Genomic DNA, 25,690 nt, shown 5'->3' on the forward strand with positions numbered 1-25,690 from the left:
CTTGAGTGAATCCTTTAGCAACAAGTCTCGCTTTGTACCTCTCAGTGTTGCCTAATGAGTCTTTCTTAGTTTTATAAACCCATTTACAGCCAATGGCTCTCGCCCCATTAGGCAACTTTACAAGTTCCCAGACTCTGTTGCACCTCATAGAATTCATTTCATCATCCATAGCATCGTACCACAATTTTGATTCTCTACTGTTCATAGCTTGTAAAAACGTTTCTGGATCATTTCCAATTCCAATATCAGATTCTAATAAATACACAACATAGTCTTTGTAAATTTTTGGTTTGATAGGTCTAGTAGATCTTCTTAAGACTTCCCCAACAGGCTCTTGGGGAGCGACGGTAGTTCAAGCGGGTTGTTCAACAGTTGCAGGCAACTCTTGAACATTTTGATCTACTGGATTATCATTACCAACTTGTGGATCTTCAGTGATTGGTAATGGTTGTTGAACATTCGTTTGAACTACAGGAGTGTTAACCATAATCAATCTTGCTTTTGAAGTGGAAGGTTCTGAAGGATCTTTCTCAGGACCTAAGTCCTTTGATTGATCACTCCCACTGATCAAGGCATTCTCAAGAAATTTTGCATTCCTTGATTCCACAATTCTTGTGCTATGAGATGGACAATAAAACTTGTAACCTTTAGACTTTTCAGCGTACCCTATAAAGAATCCGCTTATGGTCCTTGGGTCCAATTTCTTCTCTTGTGGATTATATATTCTGACTTCAGATGGACATCCCCAAATGCGTACATGATTCAAACTTGGTTTCCAACCTTTCCATAATTCAAAAGGAGTTTTTGAGACTGCCTTTGTTGGAACTCGGTTTAATATGTACACGGATGTCTTTAATGCTTCAGTCCACAAGGATTTAGGAAGATTAGAGTTGCTACTAAGCATACTCCGCACCATGTCCATTAATGTTCGGTTTCTTCTTTCTGCAACACCATTTTGCTCGGGTGTACCAGGCAAGGTGTAATGGGCAACAATCCCATTTTCTTCAAGAAACTTCGCAAATGCACTGTGTGCTTGTCCATCTTCTCGTGTATCTACCATAATACTCACCTCCTCTACTCCGATCTCACTATCTTAATTTGCTTGTTGCATTGTTTCTCTACTTGACTTTAAATATCTTAAAGACATCTAATGCTTCACTTTTATTATGAAGTAAGTAGATATACATGTAGCGTGAGTAATCATCTATGAATGAGATGAAGTATTTCTGACCATGTGATTCCATATCTGGACTACATATATCAGTATGTATGATTTCTAATATTTCAGAACTCCTATGGACACCAGTTTTGACAGACTTGGAGGTTTGCTTTCCCTTAATGCAATCCACACAAGTACCAAAGTCAGTAAAATCTAAGGTATTGAGTACCCCATCTTTTACCAACCTTTTAATTCTATCAATGGAGATATGTCCCAATCTCCGGTGCCACAATGTACAGGAATCCTCTTTCATAACACATCTTTTAGTGCCAGCGTGAACATGCATAACATTATTAGTGGTATTATTTTGTAAATTAAGGCAGTAAAGACCATCAGACAAAATACCATTTCCAACACATTCAGATTTATAATATAAATTAAAATATTTGTCTGAAAATGTAAAGGAAAAACCAAAGGGTATAAGTCTTGAAACTGAAATCAAGTTTCTAGAGAAACTTGGTACATAAAAGGTCTTTTCTAACTTTAAAATAAAACCATTACTTAAAACTAAATTGCATGTTCCAATAGCTTCCACATGTGAGCCCATCTTGTTTCCAGATAAGATGCTTTGCTCACTTGCCACTGGCTTCCTTAGATTTTGAATATCCTGCAAGGAATTTGTTATGTGAATTGTTGAACCTAATCAATCCACCATGTGTTAAGATTAACATTAGCCATATTAGATTCATAACATACTAAGGAAATTGGATTACCTTTGTCATCCATCCATTTCTTGAACTGGCTGCACTCCCTTTTCGCATGTCCCTTTTGTTTACAAAAGAAACATTTGATGGAATCTTTCTTTATGGCAGCCTTGGGAGCCATGGGCTTTTTCCCTTTGTTCTTCTTGAATGGCTTGCGTTTCTTAGGTTGAGTGGTCAGGTGAACACTTTCTCCTTGCTCCTGTAGGAGCCTGGCTTCCTCTTGAACACACATGGTCATCAATTCATTGATAGTCCATTTTTCTTTATGTGTGTTGTAGGAAATTTTGAAAGGCCCATAACTGTGGAGGAAGATTGTGAAGGATGTAATGAACCAGGAAGGTATCAGGAATGATAACGTCGAGTTTCTTCAAATGAGCAGTGATGTCCCTCATTTTAGAAATGTGTTCTCGAACTCCTTTAACACCGGTGAGTTTTGTGGACGAGAACTCTTGGATGAGGTTGATGAACAAGGATTTATCTGAAGTGTCAAACTGCTCATCCATAACTTTGATAAAGTCTTTCACCTTCTCAGGTGGCTCCACCGATCCACGCATTCCCATAGGAATTCTGGACATAATGAACATGATGCAGAGACGATTAGATTGCTCCCACTTTTCACGCAGTGCAATCTCAGCAGCAGTGCTAGTATCAGTGATAGCAGCTGGTTCATCTTTCCTTATTGCATAATCCATGTCAGTGCAAGCTAGGTGGAGAAGAACTCGTTCCTTCCAGATTTTGAAGTTGTCACTCCTAAGCTCAGGGATTTCACTAGTGATTTCAGCATATTTAGAGGTGGATGAAATAGCTGCAAGAATAGGATTACAAAAAATTTAGATGTTAAAAGAATTGAGGCTTTAATGAATTCATGTTTTACCAATGTAGAAACATGATGAAGATGAAAATTTTATTAAATCTAAAATTGCCTGTGGGCTAAATTTTAAATCTAATAAAATTAGATGAACTTTATGATAGATTTAATGAAGTATTTAATTTAGAAATAATGGAGGAATGAAATCTATCTTTAATTAAAATTTGTGATAACACTATTAATTCAAATCCTCATAACTCCCTGTGGGGTAAATTAAGAGAATTTAACTTAATATATTATCCTAATTAATTATAAAAATATAATAAAATCCCTGTGGGGTAAAATTATTATATCCAAATAATTAATTACAAGTTTTGTCCATTAAGGTGAATTTTAATTAATATATAATTTTATATAATTAAAGATGCTGTGGCTACTCCCTAATTATAAAAAAATTATATTTTCACTTTAGACATTAGGTATTGGGCTCTACCTAAAAGTAATTTCGTTATTAACATAATAGACAATCACTGAGATTAGTGCTCCTAGTGTGGTCGTCCGAAGATCATTAAAAACCGTTCTAGATATGAGCATTTGTCCCAGGTTCATGTTTTCTTATGTCAAACCACAAAACTACTTACATTTTATTCATATTTTATTCATTTTATAAAGTTTTATGAATATTTTATGAATAATTTTATGAAGTTTTATGAAACTTAATTGCTAAATAAAACATTCAACCTATCTTAATGTTTGAATATTTCTAAATATATCTAGCACTATAAAAGGAATTTATGTATAGCATTTAAATCATACAAATCTAAATTAATTGCATTAAACATAAATTTGTCAATTAAATACAAAATAATACAATTAATGTATGATCATTAATTAAATGCAAATTCCTTAATATGAAATTAATGGCAGATTTTTCAAAATTAATTTAGACAATAAATTGCATAAATTTGGTAATATTTAATTAAATGCACAAATTAGCACAATTTTTACATGCCTAAATAAATCATGTAATAAATTACCAAATTTAAACAAATTTCCATTTTCAATTTATACTAAATATATGTATTAAACAAAAATGGAAAATTAATTAAATGCAATTTATTGACTAAATTAACACACAAAATAGGAAAATAATTAATATTCCAAATAAATAAAAAATTTATCAAAAATTCGGAATTTTTCCTTTTTCTTTATTTTTTTTTTTTTTTTTTTTTTTTTTTTTGAAAAAACCACTGCCTGTAAACGACATGTCGTTTTTGCAAAACGCAAAAACGACACGTCGTTTTTACTCTGACGGGCGCTGAAAAAGAATGAATAAACGACACGTCGTTTTCCCCAAAGGGAAAAACGACACGTCGTTTTGTACAATGAAGAGCTGCCAAAAAAAACGAAAAACGACATGTCGTTTTTCACAGTATGAAAAACGACATGTCGTTTACTACAAACGACAGCTGAAATGAATGCCTTCAAACGACACGTCGTTTTGGGGCAAACGACACGTAGTTTTTGGGAAAACGACACGTCGTTTTTTGGCAAACTACACGTCGTTTTTGGGCAAACGACACGTCGTTTTTTGGCAAACGACATGTCGTTTGCGTCGTCTTCTTCAGCCAAACCGGGTCGAATTTGACCCGTTTTTCTGCACGCGGGTCCGTCGAACCCGACCCAAACCCGATCGGAAATTGCGTTTCCGACGACCAAATTGCGTGTTTTCAAATCTAAAATGTTCTAAATCAAATAATAAAGAGATCCACATAGATTTTATGCACGAAAACACGAAAAAATATATACTTTAATATCACGAAACTAATCGGGTCCGAAAAAGTTTTAACTGAAAATTTTTTCCATCTTTAAGTTTTTCAATGGATTTTCAATGCTTAGATCGATCTATAATACTATACGAATATAGTAATGTATATAGAATTCAAAATAAACACCGAAAAATGAAAAAAGGAAAAAACAAAACCATGGACCGATCGTGATTATATATACGCATGTATATATATATATGCATGTATATATCACATAATAAAAAATGAATATTATGATTATTATTATGTGACAAAACATATATATAATATACAATATATATATAAACATATATACATATAAAATATATATATACACGTACGAATGTATGAGTATATAATATATATGTATATATGAACAATAAAATATATATATATATGTATATACTGATATATATTAAATGGTATGAATATAAATATATATATATACAGAACCGAAAACAAATATGTATATATATGAACAGTATATGTATGTATATATATATATATGAAACTCAAATAAAATCAAGGCAGAGATAAATCCGCTCTGATACCAACTGTTAGACTATATATATAGTGTATATAATATAGCATATACAATGATATGAAAATGCGGAAAATATAATGAAATCATATCAATAATATATGCAATGAAAAGATCGATGTACCTCCAGCCATTGATCTTTGAGCTTCAATCCCTGCGATAGCTTCAGTATTGGAGTTCGGGCTTCCTCGCTCTCTCAACTCTCTTTAGATGGAATTTGCTGAATGGATTCAGAATGAGTGAGGAGCTCGGGGACCGAGACCCTATATTTATAGGTGAGATACTCCATCAGTATCTGCGCCACATTAATTGTCAGAATATTTTGACAATTAATTCAGGAAATCAAATCAGGTAATGAATATAGAAATCTGACCATATATAGAATATTACATAATTGATTTTGTTCAGATTCAATGAATATAAAATATTCATTTATCAGAAAATCAATTATTTATTTATTTCCTTAAATAGAAAATCATTTCCTTAATTAGAAAATAATTTCCATATATAAAATATTCTAATAATTGGTACTATGAGTAATGGAATTGTAATAATGGTCGAAGTCTTTTTCCAAGGAATTGATTTCCAACTACTATTCAGTGAACCAACAAATTTGGAACATTTTAAGCTAATTGAAATAGTACTAATACACGATATGTACTAGCAGTTTGAAAATTGGTTAGTCATAGCTATCAATATCAAATAAGTATAGTATAGACTTACTAACTAAGACTATCTCCGTTTCTTGTAAGTTTTATTTTATTAAGCGTGAACTTTTATCTGCAGTGGATGAATTGGCTAGAAATGTTAGAATTACTAGCCCAAATGCCGGTATTTTTCAAGGGGAGGGAAACCCTCCTGTGGTTCCCACTTTTGTTGTTTAGCTAATGAACTTTCGTTCCTTCAAAAAAAAAAAAAAACGAAGACTATCTCCGTGTTAAAATAGCGGTAATATTTTAATACTTTTTAAAGAATAAACTTTTCAAGTGTGCTAATTCATGTCATGCTAAAAGTTGTGGAAATTTTTTATAAAATATAGTATTGTATCAAATTTACATACAATAAATACACATTGTTTAATTATAGTTTTGTCATTAATCATTAATGATAAAAATTTAATACACATTTTTTATTTATAATATTATCATTAATTATTTTTTAAATATTTAATTTATTAATAATTTACTTTTTATTATAATTTACATTGTAAAATGTTATATTGTAACAAATGCATTTGTTGGTTTTTTCAGCTGAATTTAGCATAATATATAGACATTGCATCAAAGATGGTCTAACCAGTCCATTCCTAAAGAGAATTGCTAAAAGGTATAATTGTTTGCCTAACATTTTTTCAGTGTCTGTTATTTGTGTAATTAAGTATTAGGTTTCATATAATTTTAGAAATTAATCTTTCAAAAATATCACTAACTAATCATAGGACGCCACTTATAAAATATATTAGACACTACTGTGCCCAATAAGAATGTTTATTCCTAAATTAAGACCCTAAATAAGGACATGCAAAGTAGGGAATGCATGGTTCAATTAAATTGTATAATTAACTGGTTATTATTGTGGTGGGGAATTTTATATGTACACAGAACAGAGCCAATTTTAATAGACGTTTTCAATATTACAACAACCCTACTTTTCTTATCTAAAAAAGCAGCTCTACTCCACAAAACACAGTTAAATACACCAAAGAACATTTATTGCTAGGCAGCCCTACCAAATTTGGTTCATGCCTATACAAGAAATTATTCAATTTTGAGTATAAATAAATAAAGTGGTGCCTATAAAAATTACAAAGCCAGAGTCTATTTTGGAGGGTTCCAGAGTAAGATTTTCTCCATGATTTTCTTTTTTTTCTTGGTTCTTTTACATGGTTAGGAATTAGTATACACTGTGGTAGTGAAAAAGATGGGAAAAAAGAAGCCAAGTTTTTCCAGAATTATTGATAGTTGATACTGTTGGAACATGATGAAACACATTTTTGGTCACAATCTAGTTTTGCTTTTTTGACTTGTAAGGCTTGGATCATAGCACTAAAAGATAAATAAGAGATGAGTTACATACAAGGAACTAAAAGAATGAGAGTATTCTCAAATACTCAACTAATGATACATCAATTAGAGCCTCTTCTCTGAACAGAAAACTCCAAAGAACTTTTGAAAGTAAAACGAATATACTGCAGAAACATACAAATGTAAAAAAAATAAAGATATTAACAGTTGGACCACAACCCAACTAGTGATGAAGTTCAACAAAATAATGTAAGCCTCAAGAGGGTGAAGCTAATCCTTTTAATAAAATTCCCCTACAAGGAAGAGAAGCTCATAGGTCTTGCAGATTGCAGAGTCATTTCCATTATTAACTAATCACTCAATACATAATTTATTCATAATCTACAAAAGACAGCCACAGCACAGCAAAGATAGGACCCATGTTAATTGATACACTTTAGTATTGACAGCAATATTTTACTACCAAATCTCTTCAATGATTTGTTCAATACAGCAAAGCAAACTGGAGCTAGTAGAAAAAAAAGTGTGGTTTGTATGATATGATACTAATTATTAGCTTTTACACAACCAAGTATATGAACACCAAGAATCAATATGGTTGAACATGAACTTCTCATATTCCTTTGCCTCATTAAACCAAAAATTTATGTTATAGGTCAAAGCAATCTTTACCTTTTCGTTTTTCGTTTTCGATGACTAACTAGTATTCCTATATAATCAAATCTCCAGGGGATTTGATTGAAATGATTTTGTCAAAGTATTATTTATCAAATAGCATTCTATATTCTTTCACATTATAAGTCTTGATATGTTTGCTTACAATATTTTTCAGATTTTGTAATCAAAATAGGATATGTTTGATTTCATTCTTTTGGCTAAAGAAATTGTTAAAGATGAATATCTGTCTGACTTTAAAGACTGGAAAGTGTTGCTGTCCATTTCATCAAAAGTCATTGATATGTGCACATTGATTACAAAGATATGGTTTGACATACAAAAAAAACTCTCAAGAAAGTAACATCACATGATCCTCTTAAGTACCAAATTTGGACTTTACTTCAAAACTAGAAAGAATTTATAATACTAGTCTTCATTGGTACAAACCTAGCTATTACAAGAAGGAACCAATTTCCTCCCTTTTCTACTCACTCTTTAGTGAACAATCATTAAACTTGTTTTCCAACTTCAGCAAAAGTCACTTATAAGATCCTCTAAGATAATGCCATTTTATCACACTCAACAAACATTAACTACATTGTGCAAGTAAAGTAGCAAACTGAAACATTGCCATTATAAAATATAAAACAACAAATAAATAAAAGAACTCAAATCAAAGATCCAATCTTTTTCACTAAATCATCAATTTTATTGATAATCCTTCTAATTACATGACCACTACTATGTACCCTATATTGCCTCAACAAAGAGCTTCAAAACCACAGCTGTTTTAAAGCTAACAAACAAAAATTAAATTGCCTAAAAAAACAGAAACAAAAAAGAAAGCAAATTAGGGTTTCAAACATAACCTTCAACAAGAATGGGTCTATCTTCATCTTCCCCATCCTCATCATCAACACCATCATTCTTCTCATCAATCTCCAAACCCTGCAATCCCTCCACGCAAGCCTTCCTTTTACTCTTCCCCTCCGCAATTTCATCATTATTCCCAGTAACCACATCCTGCCCACCTAAACCTACAGCTTCGATACCCTTCTCGGCGGTGCAAGGTCCCGGATACACGGCCTCCGGGATTCCAGTCGCAACATCGGAATGGTCTTTACCGGCGGTCCAGTGATCCTTAACGCAATCTCCTTCGGAATCGGAATCTTCACTGGGGGTAAAGATCCAAGAGGCGCTTCTTTTAACGGCGCTGGCAGCCTTGAAAAAAGCCTCCTTGATGGCGTCAGGTGGAAGAGCACAGTCCTCGAGACCAGCGTCTTCGAATCGCGGTGGGATTATACGGTGCAGTATTCCACCACCTTGTTCATTTGTGATCTCCATTGATGAATTGAATAAGATGCTGTGCAGAACCAAAGATCCCAACTTTACTGTAACCCTAGAAATTGAAACAATCCCAATTCTCAATGTTGATTGGTTTAGTTGCTGTGTGAAAGAGTGTCAGTTAAAAATATATAATTTTTATATATACTCAGATATTCACCCGTGGATCGAGGAAGAAGCTCTATGAAATCGAGACACGTGTCCTCCAAGTGTAAGTTCATTAATTACCTAAGATTTTTATTTTTTAGAAAAAAATAAATATAATAAATATAACGAAACGTATATCTCAAATTTATATTTAATTTAAAAAAAGAATATCTTTTGGCTAGCTATTATTTTCCTATATAAAAAAAAGTAAAAAGAAGTTATAGAAAATATTATTATAACATAATATATAAATAAATAATTCATTTTTATTTGAAAATTTTGCAACTCAACACAAAAAGACATTAAATTTCTACATTGTTTGATTGTTTTTATGGGGATGATATATGAAAATAAAATTATTGTAATCTTAAATTCTTTTTGTTGATCGTGTTTTTGAGTTTGGAGTTCTCGGGACTAAGTTTCTTTTTAGTAGATAATTAAAAGAGGAGTGCTAAGTATAATTTCCTATTACAACCTCCTACTCAACTTTTACGTTTGAAATCATATATCAAATTTTCTTTTTTAATTTTTTTCATAGCGATATTCGTCATAGGTACAGTATCATCTCTATAAATTTTTAAAAAATTCTGAATAGTTTACCGTGTTTAAAACAGGGTTCTTAATATTCCAGTTTATCACGCGTGTTCAAAAAACATCAGCCGTATTTTAAGTACGGTAAACTATTCGAAATTTTTTCAAAAATTTATAGGATTAATATTATAAGCATAACGAACACGACCGTGAAAAAAAATTGAGAAAAAATACTTCGGTATGTGTTTTTGAGTGTAAAAGTTAACTAAGAGATTGTAATAGGAGATTGACGGAAACACTCCTCTAATTAAAATAGTGTGGATAAAGAAATAATCAATTAAAATTAAGTAGTTAGGCATTCATCTAGATTTAGTTTATTCGCCTTGAGCAAACAAATTCAAAATGAACTAACTCTACTCATTACCATGTATATTATTTAAAAAATTAATAAGAAAAATTGTCAACCACAATAATTGGAAAAAGGTCAAGCAGTATGACTGTATACGAGTCATGAATGATGATTGAGAATTTGAGAGTAGTGTATCCAGATTCTAGATCAGTAGTACAACAACAACAACGTATCCAATTCACACACTTGCATGGAATAGAAGAAACAAAACGATGATAGACAAAATGTCTTTTTTATGATACAAATAGAACTTCACAACCATAACTAGAGATGAAAATAAACTTAAAACCAACTAAATTATATTCACCAAATGCTAAGGGTCTCTTTCAGAATTGATCCAAAGACCAAAGCCATTTGAGGACCTTCTAACATTCACAACCAGTAGATCTTTGCTGCCGCCCTCCACCAACGTCGATTGTATCAGGAAGGTATCTAACATCACCAACAGAAAGAAAGAAAAACAAAATAAAGCAAAGTTAACCACACAAACTCAAGGCAAAGTTATTAAGAAGAAAACGAATATACTTCACACAAAGTAAAATAGCTATACAATGCTATTCTCAAAGTAGACAGTTCTTGGTTTTATTGGGCTGGGGTGAAATCAAAAAGTAGTTAAGCAAACAATTTTTACTATTATGACTAATTTTTATCCACAATCTTATTCTTGTCTTCTCTACAGTAGTTAACTCTCTTTTACTAGATCTGAGCTATCTTTCTTCAAATTTTCATCAGTAGATTGAATGTCATAAAGTAAACACAAATCTCTTTAGAACATTGTAAGTGATCAGAATAATGTACTTACATTTCTTCTTCAGGCTCATTCTTCAGTGCATTTTTGGCTATACATTCAAAAGCAGCATCAACATTGAACCCTTCTTTGGCAGATGTTTCAAAGTACGGAATATTTCCCTTAGAAGCACACCATGCCTTAGCTTTCTTCTCAGACACCTATAACAGAGATGAAAAAAATAGTTAATACACTAAGAAACAATTGCACGGACACATACTGGAAGAACCAAACAATAATTTTAAGTAAAAACCAATCATCAGCACATTGTGGCCTAAATCCAAAGAAGATAAAAGAACTTACCACCCGACTGTTTCCACCATCAACATCTACCTTGTTCCCCAACACAACAAATGGAAAGTTCTCAGGGTCGGATGGACTAGCCTGAAAAACAATCCCAAAAGCCACTTTCAACTAGTGCTCAAGTCCCATATTTAGATAATATGCACAGGTTCAACTAATGAAAACTACCTGAATCAGAAACTCCTCCCGCCAATTGTTAAGATTTTCAAAAGATTTCATTACATTCACATCGTAGACAAGAACACAACAATCTGCTCCTCGATAAAAAGCCACACCAAGACTTTGAAACCTTTCTTGTCCAGCTGTATCCCAAATCTGCATAAATCAAAATGGATTTAACATTTAACATTTTAAGTAATAGTTATCCCCACTTATTCAAAAAAAAAAAAAATCATTAAAATAATGCTTAATTTATAATGCTCTTCTACATTAAATAATTCTTATTCAACATGTATCAAAGATCTGTAAATCAAGCATACAAGATCTAATGACAATGGTTTAAGAGAACAAAAACCCTGTGTGAAGAGATAAGAAAACTAAATATTCAAGTTTTGTTCATCTGGGGCACAGCAGAATAGCCTAACTTCCTTCAATTTGCTAAAAGCTTTGATAATCAATTCTAAGCATCATAGAGACACAGACAAGGATTCAGCACTAACAACAATAAAAATAGCTAAACAGAATTACAGATCAAGATTGCTCACCAATCTAAAACTTAAAATTGTTCATCAAGAATATTCATAAATGCATTTCATTATAAAATTTACTTAAAATAATAAAGTAAATTTATAAGAAGTAAGAGACCGACCTGCAGTGTGAACAGCCTGTCTTCAAACTGAACCTCCTTCGTCAGAAAATCAGCCCCGATTGTTGCCTTGTACTGATTACTAAACTTACGATTCACGTACCTAAACATCAATTAACAACAATCGATTACCAAAACAACCCTTCAAGTAACAAAATTTAACCAGAAAAGTGTACGATCTAGGTTTAAGAAAGTACTGATTCATCAGCGATGTCTTCCCAACCCTGGCAAAAGAATCATACAAACCATTTGTCAATAAGATGATCAACCCTTCATTATTTCAAATCAAAACACAAAATTCATTCTAACCAATATATGTATAACGAAATAAATAAATGTGACGTTCTTCAATTGTATAGTTTCCTCCATTTTCATGGAAACCAAACGGATATCATTAAGAAAAAAAAAATAAATTACCCGCTGTCGCCAAGGATGATCACCTTTAGGAGCATACGCCTTCGAGTAGCCATGGATGGAATTAAATTATATGAAAATCGAAACAAAAATGAGCAAAGAATGACTTTGAAGTTGGGATCAAAAGCTACTGGAGAGAGGAAATTTTCCTTGTGAAACCGTAATTTGTCGAGGAAGAAGGAGCTGGTTTTGGATTTTGGTGCCAAGCCGAAGAAACGATAACCTGAAATAATAATTTAAAGGTTTTTTTCTATAAATTTCTACTCTGTTTTCATTTTCAATTTTCGAAAATACGATTTTAAATATTCAAAATTAGAAAAATACCGTTTTCTGAAACATTGTAAGAAAAAGTAATAAAGTAAAGTAAATTTCATCTATGGTGTCTTAAAACACTAACAGGTGATACAAAATTAAAAAAAAAAAAATATGCTCTAATAGTATACAAAAACAATTAGAGAAAATTGCACTCTATACTCTTTTTATATTGTCTTCTTTTATTTTTACTCTCTTTTTTAAAATCTATCATTTTTACCTCTTTTTTTAAACATTATACCAATTTTGCCCCTGCCACTACAAGATACTCTCCATGTGACTCTCTTATGTCAGGGTATTTTGAGTACAATACATATAAAAAGAGGTATGTTTCAAATAAATATAAAATTAGAGACATATTTGATTAATTGATTAATAAAAGAGGCATTTTTCAACTTACCCCCAAGTTTAATACATAATAAATGTTGTGCCAAAATTTCTATCGCCATAAATACCCAACTTTATTATTAAGTTTTATGTTATTTTTATTATTTACTTAATAAAAAATGATAAAATTAATAAAAAATTATTATATTTTATATTTCTAATAAAAATATTAAATTTTACAATTGTGTGTTGGAACATAATGTTAAAACTTAATGCAAATATATCACATGTTTTTTTGTATCAAATATTTAATAGTCTAACTGTAAACCGGTAGCGTCTAACACAATTTAAAAGTGACATTTTACTTTACGATTGATTAGCAATATTTCATAAAGATTAATATATTAAATTATTTGAAACTCAATACTTAATTATAACAATAGTACTATATAATACATTAAAAAATGCTAAGCATCTTAATTAAGTCTCATACATTTTAATTTAATAAATAATATGAAAAATTAATAACCAATTATAAAACACAATATTAGTTAGTGTTAGGCACCTTAAAAAAGGCAATGCTCAAGTTACACTCACCATTCTATAAGCCAAGTGGTTGAATAGAATACATGGATTCAATATTAATTTACTCATTTTCTAAGGAAAGGAAAGAAAAACAAAACTATCAATTTACTATGGAAGATTAAAAGTGAAACAGTTACTTATATTCAGATAAGATAATTAAAGTGAAATAAAGTAATGTGTATAGTTCTTTTGAACCAGTAAAGCCACAAGAGTTACTAATCAAACAACCAATTAAACTTCAAAATCAACTGACTCTATTCATTACCATATTATTATTTAAAGACAAATTGTCAAACAATTATGAGCCATGAATGAAGACTGAGCTGAGAGTAGTATCCATCAGTACAATAACATATCACACAGTTGGATGGAACAGAAGAAACAAAAGGAATGCGAAAGTGATACAATGATAGACAAAATGTCTTTTTTCCTGATCCAAATATGATACAAATAGAATTTCACAACCTTCTCTAAATGATAACAGAATTTCATAACCTTCACTAGATGATAATAAAGTGTGCGCTTGTTAAAAGCAACTAAATTATATTCACCAAATGCTAAGTGTCTTTTGTAGAATTAATTCAAATAGCAAAGCCATTTGAGAACCACTTAACATTCACAACCAGTTGATCTTTGTTGCCGCCCTCCGCCAGCAACGTCAATTGTCTCAGGAAGGTATCTAACATCACCAACAGAAAGAAAGAAAGAAAAAAATTAAGGAAGAGTTAACCCCACAAACTCACGACAAAGTTACAAACAAATGTCAAGATAAGCTTAAAAAATGTAAACTACCGTGAACATACGCAGAGGATGACATAATTAAACGAATATATTCGACACAAATAGAATCTCGAAGTAAATTTTCGATAAAAGTAGTTCCTGATTTTATTGGGCTGGAGTGAAATTGCAAGTAGTTAAGCAAAGAACGTTTACTTTTATGACTAATTGTAATCCATAATCTTATTTCTGATCTTCTCAAACATAAGTTAACTCTCTCCGTTACTAGATCTGAGCTATCTTTCTTCAAAATTTCAACAGTAGATTGAATGTAATACAGTAGACACAAATCTCTTTTTTATAAACTTTATAAGTGATCAGAATAATGTACTTACATTTCTTCTTCAGGTTCATTCTTCAGTGCATTTTTGGCTATACATTCAAAAGCAGCATCAACATTGAACCCTTCTTTGGCAGATGTTTCAAAGTAAGGTATGTTTCCCTTAGAAGCACACCATGCCTTAGCTTTCTTCTCAGAGACCTATAACAAAGATGAAAATGGATTGACACACTAAGAAACAACTGCAAAAACACATTCTAGAATAACAAAACCTAATTGTAAGTAAAAACAGAGCATCAGTACATTGTGGCATAAACACAAAGAAGATAAAAATACTTACCACCCGACTGTTTCCACCATCAACATCTACCTTGTTTCCCAACACAACAAATGGAAAGTTCTCAGGGTCGGATGGACTAGCCTGAAAATCAATTCCAAAAGCCAGTTTCAACTAGTGCTCCAATATTTAGATAATATTTACAGATTAAACTAATGAAAATTACCTGAATCAAAAACTCCTCCCGCCAGTTGTTAAGATTTTCAAAAGATTTCATTACATTCACATCATAGACAAGAACACAACAATCCGCACCTCGATAGAAAGCCACACCAAGACTTTGAAACCTTTCTTGTCCAGCCGTATCCCAAATCTACACAAATCAGAAACTATTTTAGTAAAAGATATCCCAAATTTTACATAATGCCCTTCTAAATTAAACAAAGCCTAATCAATATACCAAAGATTTGTAAATCAATCATAAAAGATCTAACAACAACAGTTCAAGAGAACAAAAAACCTTTCTCTTTGTGGCATGATCTGTATTTAAAGATTTCTGTCAATGCTTAGAAAACTGCCAGTACTTTTCCCATCCCAAAAGTATAATAGATAAAAGCAGTATTAAACGGTATACCTCAGCCAACATGGCGTGAAAAGATTAGAAAACTAAATATTCAACTTTAGTTCATCAAGGGCATAAGAGAAAAGCTTAATTTCCTTCAATTTGCTAAAGCTTAATATTCAATTCAAAGCAACATAGACAAGGAAAGAGTCAACACTAACAAAAATAAAAACACCTAAACAGATTTACAGATAAACATCCTCCAATCAGAACAAGATTGTTCACCAATCTAAAACTCAAAATTGATCACCAAAGAAATGTATTCAAAACAAGGAAGAGACCAACCTGCAGTGTGAACAGCCTGTCTTCAAACTGAACCTCCTTCGTCAGAAAATCAGCCCCAATTGTTGCCTTGTACTGATTACTAAACTTACGATTCACGTACCTAAACATCAATTAACAAATATCGATTACCAAAACAATCCTTCAAGAAACAAAATTTAACCAGAAAAGTGTACGATCTAGGTTTAAGAAAGTACTGATTCATCAGCGATGTCTTCCCAACCCTGGCAAAAGAATCATACAAAACCAAATTTCAATACGATAATCAACCATTCATTATTTCAAATCAAAACACAAAATTCATTCAAACCAATACAAATAATCAAGAAAATAATAATAATTTACCCGCTGTCGCCAAGGATGATCACCTTTAGGAGCATACGCCTACGAGAAGCCATGGATGGAATTGAGGTTTTATGAAAATCGAAACGAAAATGAGAGAAAAGGGGGTTTGAATTTGGGATTCAAAAGTTATTGGAGAGAGGAAATTTTGGTTATGAGACCGTAATTTTGTCGATCGAGGAGGCTCTGGTTTTGGATTTTGGTGAGCCAAGCCAGCCGAGCCCCAAAGAAACGACAGCCTGGATTGGATACTCATCATTTCATTATATTTTTATTATTTTTAAGTTACCATTAAAAATTTGATCCAAAAAAAAAAAAGGTCAATGTTGAAAATTTATTATTATAGGTAGAATTTTTTTAGAATAATTCACTCGTGAAAAAAAATATTAAAGCATTAATTCATTATTTTATTTTTTCAAAATATTTCATAAAGTTTTTTTAGTATTATTTTTTTTGATTGAAAATTTTGATGTATTATTAAATTTACAAATATGCTAATAAAATAGTATAAAGTTAAATTGGGATAAACTTTCATTGAACCAACGATCTTAAAAAGAACAAACAGCATAAATCAAATAAATAGTTATTTTGTTCGTCGTTTAACAAAGATAATAAAAATATTATTTATAAAAGGAAGTAAAGACCTACAACCTAAAAGTGTTAACGAATTGGTTTGGTCTAAATTTTTAATTTTTTCTAACCAAACTATTATTACGGTTTTTTAAAAATTTAAAATCAAACCATACCAATGAAATAATCAAACTAAACTAAATCAAACCACTCAAAAACGGATTGATTTGGTTTGAACCATGATTTGTATTTCGTAGTTGTTTTAATTTTTTTTACAATAATTGTTCATTTTTTCAGTATTTTTTTTAATTAATAAGTTTATAATACATAAGTAGCAATAAAAAATTATTATCATATCAATATAAGTTCACTATCAATATTCTACATAAAGTTGTTCCCAAATATAAATATTTTGTCCCAAAAAAAAAAATTATATTGATTGGTTTGGTTTGAACTGCTACCGAAATTTCTAAAATCGTGACCGAACCAAATCATTCACACCGAATTCATTTAGTCCAGTCTCAAATGGTTTGGTCCGGATTGATTGAGATTTAGAACCACAGATTGCGGATTATATGAACACACCCCTGCTACAATAATTAATAATCAACCCAAACAAAGAATTCATTTAGAGTGTATGACAAATTGTATCAACAACTACTTGATAATCAATTTTAATAATAATTTGAGAAAAATTTTAATGTTTAATCTAGCTACGCGCCTCTTTCACTCCCAAAGACTGTTATTGTTGATTGTATACAACCGGGCAATAACTTTGAGTTAGCTTTCATGATATTTCCAGCATGGTCGTGTACCACCCAACTAATTCCAAAACTATCATTCTTACTAACAATAAAAGCATCCACATTGATCTTAATCATATTTTCAATAGGTAACATTCATTGCTCGCTACTACCAGCAAATGAACAAGTAGATTTTTCTATATTATTGTCAATTTTTTTAAGCATCTTTCTATATCGAAAATAATAGATAAAATTACAAAAAATGTTATGTTAGGTGTGGAGAAGAAAATATTAATTTTTGTACGTAGTTATTAAACATTTAGGTTTTAAGCACCTGATGGAGTAAGATTTCTCTTTTTTCTTTCTTTTCTTTTGCAAAACACAATTTACCCTGACATAATTTACTTTTTTTTGTTGATTATGTTATTTGAGTGATATATCATCATGTATAGACTATTGTCTCATTAAAATTTCTATTTTTCTCAAAAAAAAAAAAAAAAAAAAAATTTGAAATAGTTTAATAAGTCAAATATACTCTCATACTCTCTCACTATATATAAAAATAAATAAACAAAATGTATCAGGAAAGAATTTGTATAGTTCTGAGATTTTTGCATAATAATAATAATAAATCATGGGATAAAATTCTATAAGAATAATAGTTTGAATGGAAAAATTCTACTCATTCTTAGTTCAATTTTGATTTTTAATTTGATATATATGACTACTTACGATCCATGTTGTTTTAATTTGCAATTTCTTTCTTTTTCTTTTTTTTTTTTAACAAATATAACTTTATTTACACATCATTATTGAGCTGTGAAAATTCTAAACAACAATGGGAGACACATGTGTAGATAGTAGATATTGTTTCTTAAGCTCATGTATTAATTTTGAACATTAGGTGAGAGTGAGACCAACATTTCTGTCATGAATCATGATCACAAATATTATATTTATTTCTATGCTATACAACCTGGAATCCAAATTGAATATTGTTATTCATATATACTAAGAATAAATTTAAAAAGCAAACAAACAAAATTAACATAATATTTGAACCTTAGACCTTTAATCTAGTTCTCCCAAATAAATTTTGCCTTTTTATTCTTTTTGAGTCCTAACACAACTAAAAAAAAGCTTTGCTACTCTAATATTACTCGAGACTAGATTAAATGTTTAAGTTGCAAACATTATCTTAATTTTATTGAGAAAATAAAAATATATAATAATAATAAAAATTGATAAGGAAAGAAAAATAGTATAGAAAAAAATCATTCAACAAAAAGTTTAATACCAATTACGAAAAATTATTTTGGTGACTGGAAAAATACTATATGTGTGAGTTTTATTTGTATCCCAAAACTATACATCAATAATCAATATTAAAAAAAACTTAAATTAATTTTAAAAATCATTACTAATATTTTTTTTTAAAAAAAAATATTTTTCCCATTCTTTTTTATTAATATCAATATTTTAGTTTTATCTTTATATTTTCTTTCAAAATTATGCATAATTTTTAATAAAAAATTTTATATATTTTTATCCTAATATTTAAAATATACATTTTTTATTTATATTTACATATATATTAAAATATTTTTTTAAAAATATGAGAAAGAAAAAAAAAATGTAAAAAAAATAGCATAAATTATAACTATATATTTTATATAAAATAAAACCTATTAAAATAGCCTCCACATAAAAATCCTCTAATTGAAATCTAATAAAAGAAAAATAATTTGTTTTCATACATATCTTTAGTTACTTTTCTTTTTTCAACAAAATCTAACTTCCAAAATTTAAATTATTCAAAAGAACCTCCCATACAAAAAAATAATAATATGAACCGTAATTTTTTTCTTTTTTTAATCAACAGCTACATAAAAATCAATCCTATACAAATAATTTTAAAAAAACTATTTTTTAGATATTATTTGTAGCTCAACCCTTTCTTCTAATTCTCCCAAACAAATGCTGCATTGTTATACATTTTGAGTCCCAATAGTAGGACTAATGAAAAACTTCCTACTATCTTAAGGCCTTGACTTGACTCCTAAGAGAGCTTGTTTGAATCCAATCCCTTGAATTGTGATGCAAAATGAATGAAGGGAAGTGAGAAGTGGGAAACAAGGTTGCCAAAATTTCTGCAAGTAACCACTTTTCATTGAAAGCTTGGGATGTCTTTCTTCATTTTCTTCTGTTCTCTTCTGTGTTTTGTTGGTCTTCGGTACTCGAGGCTGACGGGTGCAGACCAGATTCTGTGCTAGGCAAACTGTACTCGCTAGTAACTTGTTCTTGGCTCTGTAGTGCCAATTTTTTGAATTTTTCCATGTCTTCTTTGTATTGATGAGACTTGTAATCTTGACTTCCATAGGAACTGTAGATCGTGCTATCACCGGGCTTAACTCCTTCATCCAGTTCATCCAGAGATATATGTCCTTCCAAAGCTCGAAGTATCTATAATGACAGTGAATAAGTTGGGAAAAGAAACCAACATTTAGAAGATCTTTGACATCATCACTAAATATTTTTATAAACATTAAGAGCAAAAAAGTTGAAAAGATTCCCAAACAAGTAAATGCAGTTGAAAATTTGAAAGATACCAGACTCATTCGTGGCCGAAGTCGGGCAGAATGACGAACACAAGCAGATGCACAAGCAACCATTCGAGTCATTTCATTGGGGTTGTAGTCATTCTGCAACTTAGGGTCAACAAGACCATCAAAGTTGCCATTTTCAAGTGCTTGCGTTAGCAAAGGCCTTGCCTATATTCAAAAACAGTTCCGCTATTAATTCAGCTTATTTTAATAAGCTTTGGAATGAAAAAATTCTACAGTTAAAGGAAAAGAAAAAACTGGTTCTTATCTAAGTTCAGGGGCTAACCAATAATAGGGTCAAAATTTGCACAAGTTGAAATTTTTAAGGTAAGGTGATTTTTCCTAAACAACTTGTAGATTACGAATAATCAAAACTACTTTCAGACAAACAAATTATAGTTCTATCCCACAAAAAAGTTGAACCTTTCATGCTATAACATCTGCGAATTGCAGTACTCACCCACTCAACCATGCTATCATTTGTAAAGTTATGAAATTTATCGATAGGATGGTGTCCAGTAATCAACTCCAAAAGCACAACCCCAAAAGAGAAGACATCCGACTTATCTGTAAGCTTTCCACTAGATGCATATTCTGGAGCCAAGTATCTGCAATTGATAATCCAAGATTCTAAGGTCATTACAATAAACTATTATACTTCCTTGCAGTACTAAACTCACGTATAAAATTATATGCATGTACATATATAAGAGATTCCTACCCAAAAGTTCCCATGACCCTGGTAGAGACGTGAGTATCAGTATCTAGAGAAGACTTAGCTAGACCAAAATCTGCAACCTGAACAAAATAATCAAGAGCATATATATATTTATCATCATAGAAGTCAAATTTACAAGTCCTTGTAAAAAAGCTAAAGAATACTTGGTGGTTCGAATTTAGAAATTAGAAACTTCTGTCTAATAAATTATTATGACTGCGCTCAAACAGTTTAGTTAAATATTATCATGCTACCTACACAGCATAAAAATGTAAATACTTTCGATTTGACATAGGAAAGAAAATATGAGAAGGTAAATTGAAATTGTGGCTCATAAACTTATAGATGAAAGTTCAATTGACAGACATATGATATGACCAAGTGTTGTAAGAAACTTATGCTGCATGAACATACTACAACAGGTTTCATGCAAAAGATTATCTAAGTTAGAATCCAACCTTCGCCTCAAAGTCATTATCAAGAAGGATATTAGCTGCTTTGATGTCCCTGTGAATTATCTTAGGTTGACCTGAAGATACATTTAGCTCAAAACTGAATTCAAAGGCCAATACTTATATCCAAAAAATGCTCCAATGTATAATTGGAACGAAAAAGAAAACTTACAGTCTTCATGCAGATATGCCATCCCTCTTGCAGAGCCTATAGCTATTTTCATTCTAGTTGGCCAACTCATTGTTGGTCTCCCTTTTCCTGAAATAATAGTTTGCTCTCATAAAAATACTCAAGAAGACATTAACCTCCCATTCTCAATCTAGAATATAGAAGCTTATATATCACATATATAGTGCCACTGTGTATTAACTACGTTATGAAAGTTGAAAATCTACACAATTGAAACACTGTCTATCCCATCCACATCAACAATTATAAGGGTTTACCATGCAAGTGAAATTCCAATGTGCTGTTTGGAACAAACTCGTAGACAAGCATTCTCTGAATCCCTGTGCTACAGTATCCAACCAACGAAACGAGGTGTCTATGATGGACACGACCAATAAACTCAACCTCGGCCTTAAATTCACGCTCCCCCTGCCCACTCCCAGCTTTCAGCTGCTTAACTGCAACAACTTTTCCACTAGGAAGGACACCTTTATGAACATAACCAAATCCACCTTCCCCAAGAAGATTAGCAGGGGAGAAATCGTCTGTTGCTTTGGCTAATTCCTCATGAGTAAATGTACCTTGTGAAAGTTCCGAGCCCTTAACAGGAATTAGTATATGGGGCGGTTTCTCAGAGCCTGAGCTACTGCTTGCTGAAGCTGCTGGATAATTTAAAACAACCCCTGCAGGAGGGGTGGGCTTGGGAAACATTACTAATTTATTGTTATCAGGTGTATTACCCTGTTGCAGCTGCTGACCTGGGTCACCTGGAGGAGGTCCATCTGGAAGGATTATAGGAAGAAATTGAATTAGAGACATAAACCTTGATTTATTAGCACCTTCATATTAAATATACACAGAGAAAATACCAAGAACCTTCTAAGAAAAACTTGAGACTAAATTTGTAGTGTTGTTACACACAAACACCCAAAAATCCCACAAAATGTTACTTGCAGGAGAGATGATCTTCTATAAACAAATCACCCCCTTTCACTACAAGTACATCTCTTATCCCCTTACCAGAAACAAAGGCATTATCATATAATCAAAAAGAGAATTTTTATGGACAACCATGTCTAAAATTTCAAGACATAATTAGTAAAGACTACAACCAAGTCCTTAACTATGCAATACATAAAAAATTAGCAGACAGTTCACTACAGACCCCATTCATTCAATTTTTCTTCCTTTAACCTCATCGGAATAAAATATTATAAAAACCCTTAAAAAAAATTCTTAATTGACAAATTCAAACAACTATTTAGAACAGTTAAGATTCTTCAAAAATGGAATTGTTAACTAAATTACAAGGCGAACCAAACTTAGAAATTTAGTGGGATAAGAAAAAGTAACGCCTTACACTTGGGATGTGACGGAGGTCCACCTCCACCTCCACCGTTACTCTCCAAGTCTTGCTTTCTCCTTTTCCTCTTTTTATATTTCCGATACAAAATGTAGAAAAAGCACACAGCAACCAACATACTCATCCCTCCAATCCCTATACCGACGATCATCCCAACCAGCGTCCCCGTCGACAAACCTCCATTCCCCGGTGGCGATGAAGGTGGTGGTGGTGTAGACAAATTAAACAACCCCGTTGCCGGAGCCGGAATCAAATCCGGAGGAGAAAGAACTGTAGGAGGGGGTAACGTGACTCCAGGGGACACTGGTGGGCTTGGTGGCGGCGGAGGTGACATAACAGTAGCGTTTGCGGTAGGAGAAATGACAGGAGACAACGAAGACATCGTGGGAGTTAATCGGCGGCGATGTCAACGAGGTGAGTCACTTCGCCGCCGGTGAGTTAAGTTGTACGGAAAGTAAGGGTGGAGATGTTATAAATCAGTTGAAAAAGAAAATAATAAAAAATAAAAATTATTAGATTTTTTTTATTTATTTATTTTCTAATAAAAGTAATGTGGTTAGTAATTGTTGGGTTTGGAAAAATAATGTTAAAAGGAAAAAGTGATTGGTACTATGTGACGTCGTCGTTTCAACCTTTTCTAACTAAAAAGTTCCAAGTCCAACGCCGTTTCTCATTTTTCTTATTTTAATAATAATTTAATGAAAATAATTATTTTTTCGATGTCAAAATTAATTACCATTAAATTTTGTTTCTACTATTCATGGAGCTTAGCGTCATTATTAGGAAATTTTTTGTTTAATTAAGTTGGGATATTCTGTAAATTATTATATAAAAAAAAAGGGTAAGTGCCTAAAGTGGGTAACTCCTATATATATTACATGTCAGCATTTTATTTCTTAAAAATTATTTAAAAATAAATAAAATTGGGTAGAATGATTAAATAAAAAAATGAAAAGCTTTCATAAAAGTGCATGTAATAATTTAGAGAGTGTATTATGAAGTATGAACAACACATAATCTTGTCTCCAACAAAGTAGGACCATAAATCAACACTAAATCCATATTCCATGCAAGTTTCTAGAATTCAACTTCATATTTTCCTTTGATTATTAATTGGACAAAGCATGACTAATTTTTATCCAAAATTACAAAATCACCCTTACATTGATCTATTCTAGACTAGCTAGCTTAGTCAAATTACTAATGATAAAACTAGCTAATAGATAATGAAATAATAAATGGCTGAAATATCCCTCAAAAAAAAAATAATAAATGGCTGAAATAAGTGTCACATGTTAATTTTCATTTATATTGTTTAACAATAACTTTGGCCCAAAAAGATCATCTTCCTAAATTATTAGAGATAATAACTATTCTCTTTCAAAATATAAGACTTTTGTGTTAAATAATTAATAATTTTATCCTTCTAACTACTATCATTATTCTATATTGCCCTTCAAATTTTTAACACTACCAAATCAGACACTTTTTATTTAATTGAAGTCAAGGGACACAAGTCTAATAAAATCTATATATCCCAAGTCTTATTATTAACGTTTAAAGTTAAAAGAAAATATTTAACATTGCTAATAATGGCACAATCTTATTAGTGAAAACGTTTATAACACAAAATACATATTTATTCTTGCTTTTTTTATTTATATAAAGTTTTAGTCAACACAAAAATCACAAAGTATAATTATTTCTACTGTTATTAATTATTATTTTTTTGCTGCAATTTTCTAGTGTTAATTTTGATATTATGATACTAATAAATTAATTTTTTCATTACATTGATCCCAGTTGGCATTTGAAAAGAGAAGATGACTATCTATTTGTTGTAGAAATGGACGTACCAACCATCAATCATAAAAACTAAAATAATAATATATATCATTTAATAGAATAATTAAATTAAATTACATTTTCAGTTAGTCATAAAAAATTAATTTCAAATTCACTAAAAAATTACGTAACGGTGTTCTTTAATAAAATGTATTAAGTCAACAAAAAGAAACACTCATAAATCATAAAAGAGTTGTTGGTTAGATAATATATGAAAACTGAAAATTAAATATATAGACTAGTAACTCTTTCTCAGTTCTAATTGCAATATTAATGAAATTATATTCTTACAAATAATGTAATTATGTAAGAATATTGATTAAAACAATGTTTACTTACTGGTATCAAAAAGAAAAACCAATCTTTACTTACCAAAATAAATAAATTGACTAAATATGGCTTTCTTCTTTCTTTCTTGATAAAAATATCTTCGAATTTATGTCTTTTGGTTTAATTTTAATACTCAATTTATGTTTTAATTAATATATGCCACGTAATTGAAAACATTTATCTCTTCAAATTAAAACAAAATTTGAAGAAATATATTAATTAATTTATTATATTAAAAAGGGTAAACTAAAGAATGAGAAAAATGATGGTAATATTTTGTACTATTTTGGTTAATAAGTATTCAATTTATAAAATAGAAGGTCTAATTTATAATTTTTGCAAAACATGTTCAAAATGGTGTTTACCTATTAATATTAAGGTTGATTAGATTTTTTTGCTCCCCAAACTTTGACATGTACCAAATCATGCATTTTGAACTTTTCAGGTTGTTAAAAATTCTTTTTAAACTTTTCAAGTTCAGGTCCGAGTTTCGGTTCGAGACTGGGTCTAGATTTGGATCTTGTTCTGAAGTCTAGGGGTTGAGTCCGAATTCGGATCTAGGTTTGAGGTCGAGGTCGAGGTCGGGTATTGA

At 30.9% G+C, this 25,690-nt stretch overlaps 5 protein-coding genes across 5 annotated transcripts; all 5 read right to left on the minus strand.

Annotated features, from left to right (window-relative positions):
- Positions 1 to 1,877: 1,877 nt before the first annotated feature.
- Positions 1,878 to 5,611, minus strand: LOC133038902 (uncharacterized). Its single transcript, XM_061117516.1, has 2 exons — positions 5,205 to 5,611; positions 1,878 to 2,728 (listed from the first exon to the last, which is right to left on the minus strand). Exons 1-2 carry the CDS (start codon positions 5,212 to 5,214, stop codon positions 2,187 to 2,189), a joined length of 552 nt encoding a protein of 183 aa, XP_060973499.1. The 5' UTR covers positions 5,215 to 5,611; the 3' UTR covers positions 1,878 to 2,186.
- Positions 5,612 to 8,448: 2,837 nt separating this feature from the next.
- LOC115707851 (uncharacterized) lies at positions 8,449 to 9,227 on the minus strand. Its single transcript, XM_030635935.2, has one exon. The coding sequence runs from the start codon at positions 9,103 to 9,105 to the stop codon at positions 8,620 to 8,622; it is 486 nt and encodes a 161-aa protein (XP_030491795.2). The 5' UTR covers positions 9,106 to 9,227; the 3' UTR covers positions 8,449 to 8,619.
- Positions 9,228 to 10,256: 1,029 nt separating this feature from the next.
- Positions 10,257 to 12,770, minus strand: LOC115707850 (ras-related protein Rab7). The gene is made up of 7 exons (XM_030635933.2): positions 12,505 to 12,770; positions 12,285 to 12,311; positions 12,091 to 12,190; positions 11,451 to 11,597; positions 11,283 to 11,363; positions 10,995 to 11,140; positions 10,257 to 10,624 (listed from the first exon to the last, which is right to left on the minus strand). Exons 1-7 carry the CDS (start codon positions 12,555 to 12,557, stop codon positions 10,558 to 10,560), a joined length of 621 nt encoding a protein of 206 aa, XP_030491793.1. The 5' UTR covers positions 12,558 to 12,770; the 3' UTR covers positions 10,257 to 10,557.
- A 1,186-nt stretch (positions 12,771 to 13,956) lies between these two features.
- On the minus strand, positions 13,957 to 16,905 carry LOC115707849 (ras-related protein Rab7). Its single transcript, XM_030635932.2, has 7 exons — positions 16,309 to 16,905; positions 16,161 to 16,187; positions 15,967 to 16,066; positions 15,286 to 15,432; positions 15,123 to 15,203; positions 14,838 to 14,983; positions 13,957 to 14,404 (listed from the first exon to the last, which is right to left on the minus strand). Exons 1-7 carry the CDS (start codon positions 16,359 to 16,361, stop codon positions 14,335 to 14,337), a joined length of 624 nt encoding a protein of 207 aa, XP_030491792.1. The 5' UTR covers positions 16,362 to 16,905; the 3' UTR covers positions 13,957 to 14,334.
- Positions 16,906 to 19,448: 2,543 nt separating this feature from the next.
- Positions 19,449 to 23,480, minus strand: LOC115707852 (proline-rich receptor-like protein kinase PERK15). The gene is made up of 8 exons (XM_030635936.2): positions 22,921 to 23,480; positions 21,839 to 22,342; positions 21,564 to 21,650; positions 21,398 to 21,468; positions 20,943 to 21,019; positions 20,682 to 20,829; positions 20,228 to 20,389; positions 19,449 to 20,081 (listed from the first exon to the last, which is right to left on the minus strand). Exons 1-8 carry the CDS (start codon positions 23,303 to 23,305, stop codon positions 19,812 to 19,814), a joined length of 1,704 nt encoding a protein of 567 aa, XP_030491796.2. The 5' UTR covers positions 23,306 to 23,480; the 3' UTR covers positions 19,449 to 19,811.
- Positions 23,481 to 25,690: the final 2,210 nt, after the last annotated feature.

This window comes from Cannabis sativa, chromosome 1 (assembly GCF_029168945.1).
Source record: "Cannabis sativa cultivar Pink pepper isolate KNU-18-1 chromosome 1, ASM2916894v1, whole genome shotgun sequence".
Classification (NCBI taxonomy): Eukaryota; Viridiplantae; Streptophyta; class Magnoliopsida; order Rosales; family Cannabaceae; genus Cannabis; species Cannabis sativa.